The sequence below is a fragment of the Talpa occidentalis genome, unplaced genomic scaffold, assembly GCF_014898055.3.
Source record: "Talpa occidentalis isolate TD23 unplaced genomic scaffold, MPIMG_talOcc4v2.1 talOcc4.4, whole genome shotgun sequence".
NCBI classification, from domain to species: Eukaryota; Metazoa; Chordata; class Mammalia; order Eulipotyphla; family Talpidae; genus Talpa; species Talpa occidentalis.
This window is the reverse complement of record NW_023604295.1, coordinates 6,087,286-6,096,454: the sequence shown is the minus strand read 5'-3', so window position 1 is coordinate 6,096,454 and position 9,169 is coordinate 6,087,286. Positions and strand designations below refer to the sequence as shown.

General features: G+C 57.3%; 1 protein-coding gene across 1 annotated transcript in view; it reads right to left on the bottom strand.

Moving 5' to 3' along the window:
* Positions 1–755: 755 nt before the first annotated feature.
* The window catches only part of RUNX1 (RUNX family transcription factor 1), an 85,579-nt gene continuing 77,165 nt past the window's right edge, over positions 756–9,169 (bottom strand). The window contains exons 5-6 of the mRNA XM_037524980.2: positions 7,281–7,442; positions 756–1,231 (exon numbers count right to left, since the gene is read on the bottom strand). Of these exons, the coding sequence (XP_037380877.2) occupies positions 756–1,231; positions 7,281–7,442 (638 nt within the window). The remainder of the gene's footprint in view (positions 1,232–7,280; positions 7,443–9,169) is intronic.

Sequence of the window (9,169 nt, the reverse complement as noted above, 5' to 3'; positions counted from 1 at the left end):
ACAGGATGAGTTGCACCCCCACCCCCTCCAATTTCACCCTCTTTGGAATAAACAACTTGGTTAAAAAGTGAAGTCAAGGGTATAAAATCTTTCTTTTATTCACAGCATTGCTAAATCAGAAGCATTCACAGTTTCCCTCTGGAAATCTTCCTGCTTGCCTTGCACGCATTCGCGCGGTGACATGGACACCCTTGGGCGGCGGTGACCTGGGCACCCTCGGGCGATGGTGACCTGGGCACCCTTGGGCGATGGTGACCTGGACACCCTTGGGCGATGACCTGGGCTCCCTCGCGGCGGTGACGTGGGCACCCTTCGGGTGATGACCTGGGCTTCCTCGCGGCGGTGACCTGGACACCCTCGCGGCAGTGACCTGGGCACCCTCAGGTGATGACCTGGGCTCCCTCGCGGCGGTGACCTGGGCACCCTCGGGCGGTGACTTGGGCTCCCTCGCGGCGGTGACCTGGGCACCCTTGCGGCGGTGACCTGGGCTCCCTCGAGCGGCGGTGACCTGGGCACTCTCGGGCGGCGGTGACCTGGGATCCCTCAGGCGGTGGTGACCTGGGCTCCCTCGCGGCGGTGACCTGGACACCCTCGCGCGGGTCCCCGCGGGGCTCCGAGACGGGGCGCGGCTGCAGAAGCGCGGGGGCCGTCGCCGGGGGTGGCGGGTGCTGAGGCGGGAGCGGTGGAGGCCGGGCCGGGCCGGGCCGGGGTCCCGAACGCGCACTGGGCCCGCGGGCGGCGCGCGGGCGCGGGGCCTAGTAGGGCCGCCACACGGCCTCCTCCAGGCGCGCGGCGGGCGCCATGTTGGTGGGCGAGTTGCTGTGGCTGCCCTCGGCCTCCACCGCGTCGGCCTGGCTCGGCAGGCTGGGGTTGAGCAGCGCCGAGCCGGTGGACGCGTTGGTGCAGGGCGGCAGGATGCGCGGCGGCGAGCGCTCGCCGCCCACCATGGAGAACTGGTAGGAGCCGGCCGAGGCGCCGTAGTACAGGTGGTAGGACGGGGAGCCCGCCTGGAACGGGCCGCCCTGCGCCTGCGACGCGCCGGGGTAGGGCGGCGGCAGGTAGGTGTGGTAGCGCGAGGCCGAGCCCATGGCCGGCATGCCGAGGCTGATGCCCGACGTGACGGGCGTGGGCGAGTAGGTGAAGGCGCCGGGGTAGTGCATGCGCGGGTCGGAGATGGACGGCAGCGCGGAGAACTGGCGCGGGTCGCTGAAGGCCGTCAGGTCGGGCGCCGCTGCGGGGAGACAAGGCGTGAGCGGGAGCCCGGGCCGGCCCTGGGCCCCGGGCCCTCGGCGCCCCCAGGAGGCCCGCCCAGCCCGGGGCGGCGGGGCTGGGTGCTGGCGGGCAGGGAGGTGGGGGCCACCCCGAAAACTAGGGGCCAGGGAGGTGGGGGCCACCCAGGAAAGTAGGGGCCAGGGAGGTGGGGGCCACCCAGGAAACCAGGGGCCAGGGAGGTGGGGGCCACCCAGGAAAGTAGGGGCCAGGGAGGTGGGGGCCACCCAGGAAACTAGGGTCCAGGGAGGTGGGGGCCACCCAGGAAACCAGGGGCCAGGGAGGTGGGGGCCACCCAGGAAACTAGGGGCCAGGGAGGTGGGGGCCACCCAGGAAACTAGGGTCCAGGGAGGTGGGGGCCACCCAGGAAACCAGGGTCCAGGGAGGTGGGGGCCACCCAGGAAACCAGGGGCCAGGGAGGTGGGGGCCTCCCAGGAAACCAGGGGCCAGGGAGGTGGGGGCCACCCAGGAAACCAGGGGCCAGGGAGGTGGGGGCCACCCAGGAAACTAGGGGCCAGGGAGGTGGGGGCCACCCAGGAAACCAGGGGCCAGGGAGGTGGGGGCCACCCAGGAAACTAGGGGCCAGGGAGGTGGGGGCCACCTAGAAAACTAGGGGCCAGAGAGGTGGGGACAGACCAACCTATTAGGGGTCAGGGAGGTGGGGACCACCCAGAAAACTAGAGTTCAGGAAGGTGGGGGCCACCCAGGAAACTAGGGTCCAGGGAGGTGGGGACAGACCAGCCTGCTAGGGGCGGGGGTATGATGAGGTACAGTAACAGAAGATGAGAATACCCGATGGCGTGTATTACTTGGTACACGTGCCATAGTATAACATAAATGTAACATGGACATGTAGAGTATGGACTTGCATGACGCAGCTATGTATGGCCCAATCCCCGTAACTGGGAAACTGAGACCCACGAGCTGCTGCCGTTTTTTGTATGGTCCCCAAGCTGCGAATGTTTTACATTTTTAAATCATAGAAAAAAAAAATCAAATGAAGGAAGAATAATGGTTCCCGATGTGCAAAACGATAGGAAAGTCCAGTGAGCGCATCACCATTCACAAAATGGGATTGTCCTGAGCCTCCCTCGTTGCTTGAGGTCTGGCTGCTCTTGAGCTACAGCTGCTGAGTTGAGGGGTGCTGACCAAGACCTGGGGCCCAGAAAGTATAAACATTTATTATCTGGCCCTTGGCAGCAAAGTTTGCCAACCTCTATATACTCAGTGTATTCCTGTGCCAATATTACTAAGTTTAATCTGTGATGCGGGTACACTCTCACAATGCAGGACACTGTAACAGGACATAATGACTAACGCCGAGGAGGTGTTAATAGATTAGTATTAATCGACTATATACCATATGGCCTGCTGTGTCCTAGGAATAGTAATAGATAACATTATAACACGGTATATGTAATATTTAGGTGGGGTCATAGGGACTCGCCGTATTTGTAGGCCTTGAACAGTTGAAAATTGGCAATTTCCTGTGTGTGACCCCAAGGCTGGCTAGAGCAGTGACTGTGAGTGGGTCAGCGAGCATCAAGCCCACTCCTTCTGCCCCCGGTCTGCCTCTCCCAGGCCCTCACGTTTACAAACGACACAGTCTTAGTGGTATCGGAAATGGCGAAACCGCCTGCGCCTCGGCCCACTCTGTCTGCGCGCTGACAGCTGCACGCGCTGGCTGGAGCCATCCTGTCCTGCGCCGCATCCCTCTGCATCTTTTTTAAGCACAGGCTGCCCTTGGGGATGACCAGGGGACTTGAGTGCCAGGAAGCTTTCCCAGTGTCCAGCGGATCAGAGTTTCTCAGCACTGGCACTGTTGACATTTGGGATCAGGTACTTTTCGTTGGGGCAGTGGGGGGCTCTCCTGAGCACTGGAGGTATTTGTCGGGATCCCTAGCCCCCGCCCACTTCATGCCAGTAGTGCCCCTGCTCCCCCCCCCCCCCCCCGTGACAACCAACAATATCTCCAGACACTGCCGGGTGTCTGGGGGTCGGGTGGGGGGCCAGACCACCCCCATCTGAGAACCCCAGCTGTAGATATAGGATGTGTCCTGGGGTCGCTTCTGTCCCCTAGAATTTTTCAGTAATAGTCCGACCTCGGACCACAGCCATCACGTCAGCAAACCCCAAGGACAGCCGCACCACGGCACCGGCGAGACGGAAATGGTTCAAAATTGGTGAGCTCTCAAATCCACGCAGAAAATCACTCCCAGCTCGGGACGGCATGTGGCCTGTGTCCTTTTGTGTTCAGGCTGGTAGAGAAACTGGACGGAGCCAAAAGCTTGCTCTGAAAGGAAAGCTGCCGGGGTGGATTAATCTGTTTTTGGAAGGTATCAGCCGTTGATCAACTTCCTCATATTTCAAACCTATTATTCCAGCTCGGGGAGCTAGTGCTTTCTCCACCTTCCTCACCCCCCACCCGCTAGTGTTTTTTTTTTTAATTGCTCTTACACATTTTTTAAAATGAACTCCTCTGTAAATCTGGGGTGCCGGCGACGAGGGGTGTACTCATCAGAGGTAATCACAGTTTACAGCCACAAGCCAAGGCCGCTGCCGATCTGTGCACTAATGAGGACAGCAGGAGCCTGACTTTCAAACAAACACGCTGTTAATCTTTTCACCGCCAGTCACAGTCAGACGTGTGGGCCGGGAAGAAGCTGTGAGAGGACCGGGTTTGGGGGCCGCCCCCCATGGCGGTGCTCCAGCGGGTCCTGAAGCCAGCCCTCCCTCTGCGGGGCCTGTGCCTGCCCCGTGCAAGCGGGCGCCCCTTGTTTCTTCTGCTCCTCCCGAGGGAGCGCTGTGCCTGTTGGAGAGTTCACAGGAAGCCTGGCTGCACTTTCTCCGCTTAGGTTCCTCCGGTCCAGCAGAAGCCCAGGTAGGAAGAGCCGCATTAGGCAAACACAATCAACTGTTGTCATCGGAGGCAGAGCGCCGATCCGCCCGTCATCCCTCTTGCTTCATTTGCCCTGAGACAAAAAAGGTGAATCCACTGGAAAATGAATGAAAGGTCACCCTGTTTCACAGCGGTGTCTGGACACGCTCGGCCTGTCTGTTCCAACTACTGGGTGGTGCTGGGGCCTGGCTACTGGAATCCCGGCGAGCCCTGCTTTGTCGCAGGCCTACGGAACAGAACGACGTGATGGTCTCCACTCCCGGGGCAAAACGCTTCTTTGACTTGTGTGCAGAACATCTGACGGATCTTCAGCAGGGCCCGGGGCCCCTCGTCCGACGACACAGCAGGGACCACCTCTCACCAGAGACCACCCATTCGATGCAGTGATGTCCTCTCCACACATTTCCATAACCAAACAACTGCAGCCTCTAGATAGGCCCAGATGCAAATAATCTATTCAAATATTTGCTTTCATATTTCTGCCCAGTCTGACATCCCCTGCCTGGCCCCCTGGGTCAGGTCCGATTCACCCGCCGGGGGCCACAGCTCCTTTTGTCCTGTTGAGGGGCCCGGTGCCCCCTCATTCAGTATGAGTGTGGGCGGACATGGGGACCCCTGAGAGTCACAAGCAGCTTTTAAAGAGAGGAAATCTGGGGATTAGCACATTCAGGTATGCTAGTTGGAAAAGTTTCCCCACCGATGGGGCTAAATATTTGCCATGACAGCTCATGTCTTCTTTCTGCGGCCTGACATGGGTGAAGCCGCCCCTCCCACTGCCCCCAAAGGATTAAAGAGCCCAGCAGATAATGGCCGCCTTAAAAGGATCTTTTGCATGACTCAGATTAATGCCTGCTGTCTGTCTCCCAGGTTGGCAGCTAAACATTAATTTTTTAAAAAAAAAAAGAAAAAAGAAAAGAAAACCTCCAGATGACAACTCTTTGCAGACAAGGTGTGGAGTCTGCCTGCAAAGGAAAGAGACAGACAGTGCAAGGCCCCCTGCCCTGCCCCCTGCAGAAGGGGGCCCAGGTGGGGCTGGGGCACAGAGCTGGGGGCGGGGCAGGGTTAGAGGTAGTGCAGGCACAGGCTAGGTTGCTGGGTCGGGTTGTCCAGGCTAGCCAAGCTGCCGCTTTCTCTGTGATACAACCCCTCCAGTCCCGAGCGGAGGACAACCTCTGGGGCCTGTGCTGGCCACTGGATTTCTCAGAGGGAGTTCGCAGGCCAAAGCACTGCCTCTTGGGCGCTCTCTGCCCCTGGCGAAAGCTCTCTGTGGTCCTCGTGGGTCCTGCCTCCAAGACAGCAGAGGCTCATCATGGGTGCTGGAGTGGGAAGTGGTTTTTTTCTCCTTCATACCCTGGGCCACAAATGTCCTCCTTGGCCAGTCGAAGTCCAGGTTTTCCGGAAATATTGCTGGGATTGGGGATTTGGGGGTGTTGACTGTTACTCATTCCTCTAAAAAAGCAATCCTTATATCCACACACCGGCTGGTCAGCGTCACTGCCCCCGGGGACTGTCCGGTGGCCACCCTGGGTGGTGACCTGATAAATTCCCAGCCACAGAACCAGAGCAGGACCACTTCCAAGGAAAACAGGCATTCATTCATTGGCCGGTGGGCAGACAATAAGCCCAAGTGTGGCCAGGTGGGCTCAGCAGACATCACGGGCTGTGCTCCTTCACCCCACTGCCATGGACTTGTCATTAAATAAAGAAAAAAGCCAGGATACAATGGTCTTGTTGAATGCATGCCTAACCCAGGCTGAGGATTCAACTAAGAGCTTAAGGGCGGCTCACGGGGGGACGCCAGCAAAAACACGCTCAGCAGACATCACAGATAGAGTAAAGATTTGCTTCCTGAGCTCCCAGCCCCCAGCCAGCAGCTGCCATATGCCTGGTGAACCCCAATAAAAGACCTGCCCACTGAGGACTCTGTGCTGCATGGGATCAGAAAACCTGCACTGTGCCCAGTCCTGCCCCTACAAATGGCCACAAATAATGTGAAAACTGGGCCACCGTGGGGGCACCCCGCTTTGGCTAAAGCATCCAAGGGCCCATGAAGGCAGTGGTCTGCGACTAGGGCCCATGGGATGGTTGGCAATGTCTGGAAACAGCTTTGGTTGGCACGGTTGGGGTGCTACTGGCATCGTGGAGCAGGCAGAGGTGCTGCTAAATACCCTACAATGCCAGGACAGGCCCCCCAGAGGCTCACTGGCCCTCCATGTCCATGGCACAGTGTGGCAGAGCAGTGGATGCCTGGGTGAAATCACAACTGGCGGCACAACACAACATGACACGGCATTTGGAACAGTGGACAGGATGTCACTGCGCCCCATGGGCCCCCAACTCACTATCGCATGAGCCCACGGCTGCCAAGCCAGCGCTGCGCTCAGAGCTCCCCCACCCCACAACAGCGCACGGGCAGCATGTTTGCGGCTCCCCACAGCCACAGCCACAGCCCTGCCGGTGCTTCCTCAGCTTGGTCCAGCTCCAATTTCAAAGCCCCAAACAGGGAGTTTCTTCTTTTGCTCTTAACAAAGGAATTTTTCTCTCTAACTCTGATTTCCCTGCCCATGAGCAAGGTGAGTGCCAAGCCCCAAGGTCTCATAGGTTAAATGACTAATATTTAATGAGCTCGTATTAACAACAATTACGCTAACCACCACAGCAGAGCTTCCACGCTGCTGCTCTAACCCGGGACCGACAAACAGCTTGCAGCTGGAAACGTCTCACCTGGGGTGTATCTGCCTGTCACCCCCCGGCTCTTCGTAAGCTCTTCGCCGTAAGCCCACCGCCACCGGCCTGATGGACCCGTCCCCCCTGAGTCCTAGAAGTGACACTTCGCACTTTTGTACTGTTAGCCCTTGAGCTGCCACCCTGGCCTGAGAAACCTGAGCAGCCCCAACCACCCTGGAATCTGCTAACCAGCCACTCCTGCCTCCACCTCCCTAATCAGCCGAGGAAAATCAGTGCTGGGCAGGGAGCTTCGAGACAGGCCCCCTGGCCCTGAGAGCCCATGTAAACGATGGAAAATGACCGCCACCCCCTCACACATCTCTGCCGGTCTCTGCAACCATCTACACTCGCCGCACGTCACAGAGTATGTTTGCAAGCAGCTTACTTGAGAGTCGGCTGGAAAGCTCTGCGGAGAGGGTGGTCATGCCGCTGGCCCGCCCGGGCGAGATGGGTGTGGCCGTGTGCACAGAGGGGGAGGCAATGGGGCCCAGGTACTGGTATGACTGGTCGTAGGTCCAGGGCGGGGACGGCTGGATCTGCCTTGTATCTGCGGAGAATCAGGGGGCGTCAGTTAGATGGGAGCAGGCTGGGGGTTCAAAGTACCGCCTTCTAGTGAGAAGCGAGTCTTGATGCTGTGGCGTGCCTGCCTGTGGCCTGTTCACCGGTGTTTCATAGCCTACATTCGAATCCAAGCATTTGCTTTTGTTTGATGTTGCCCCCCTGCCCCACACTGAGATACGGTTCATGTCTGATTCTTGAAGGTCTCCTCTGCTGACTCTCCCCGATGAGGGTTTTCATCACACCCATGATGGCCGGAGGCGCTGATGACGCCTGGCAGTGTTAGTTCGGACGGGGTCTGCAGCTTGTCCGCCTGCCCCCCAGCCCCAGCTCTGCAGCCTGGACCGCTACCATCTCCACCGACAGTTCACAGACCCCGCCTGCCTGTCCTTGGGAGCCAAGAGGGACGTAGTGTTTGGTTACTTTTGTGTCCCTTTGGCCAAACAGCCCACAAGCTATTCAGTGCTTCCTATTTCAGTGATTTCTCTACAGGTCTGGCTGGGAAGCTGGCCCCGAGGCCTGGTGACCGGCTCTCCACCCTGGCTGAACACAGACAGTGGCCCTGGCGTCCCGGGTTCCCTCACAGGCCGTCCGCTCCTGGGGTCCTGTCACTGTAAAGGGCGGCATGTTGGCCGGGTGTTTCATAGGCGGCCGTTCAGTGGAGAGAAGATTTAGGCAAAAAGGGTTTGTGCATTGGACTCCAGCATCTGCTTCTAGGAGTCTTGCTGTCAAAAGCATTGCACTGCTTGCAGAAGAAAAGCGGGGTGGGGTGGGGGGACCCTCTTATCTTAGGCACAGTGTTGAGGAAATTGATACTAAACACTGTCCCACCCCCGGTGAGCTTTCCAGTCTTTTGGGTGAAACACGACTTTTCTCTGTGTACCATCTTTGTGGGTAAAGAGGCGTCCAAACTGCTAATCCCAAGGGCTTCCTGGCCATGGCAGTGAATCTAGAAGGAGCAAAGCTCCTTAGGAAAACCCCATCTGTAAGCTCTGTAGGTGCCATGACCTAAAGAAGTGAGTTATTCCCACTCATGGTAAAATACTCAGATCGGCTCCCTCCAGGGCCTCTTTCCAGCTGTGGAAGTTTGCCTTTTCTGTTCATGTCGTTGAAGCTGTCACTGTGGACGACAGAATGAGCCACTTAGAGACCCACATCTTCCTCCTCAGTCTTCTAAGAGTACCCCCCACCCCTTCCCTTACACGGAGCTATCATGGTCTATCACTTCCTATTCTTTTCTTTAAAACTACTGACCTTTTTAAATTTGAAAAGTCTTGAGCGAACATTTTAATGTAAAGTCTATGAAACCCGGTAGGAAGGAAGAATCTTCACTGCATTCTGAGCCTTAGAGGATTTGAGGAGAATCTTGGCACGAGGTAAGAGGGCTGGTCCATTCTAAACTCAGGAGACCATAAATGTCCATGACAATGACAAAGACCAGTACAAGTAACAGTGTTCCCGGGAACTGACAGCGAGCAGCTGCCCTGAATCGTTCACTCTTTCACATCACTAAAGTATTTTTTCTGAATAAAATAAAAAGTAGCCACATTTTCTCTAAATACAGCCTGTCTCTGAATACAGCCATTGGCTAAGTGAATATATAAGACTCAAATATGGTAATCATTTAAAAAGCAAACAAAAGAAATTTTATAATTGTCATAAAGCCCCGTGGGGTGTGAATTGCGGTGCAGCAATTCATGCCTTGTTGTGTAGACA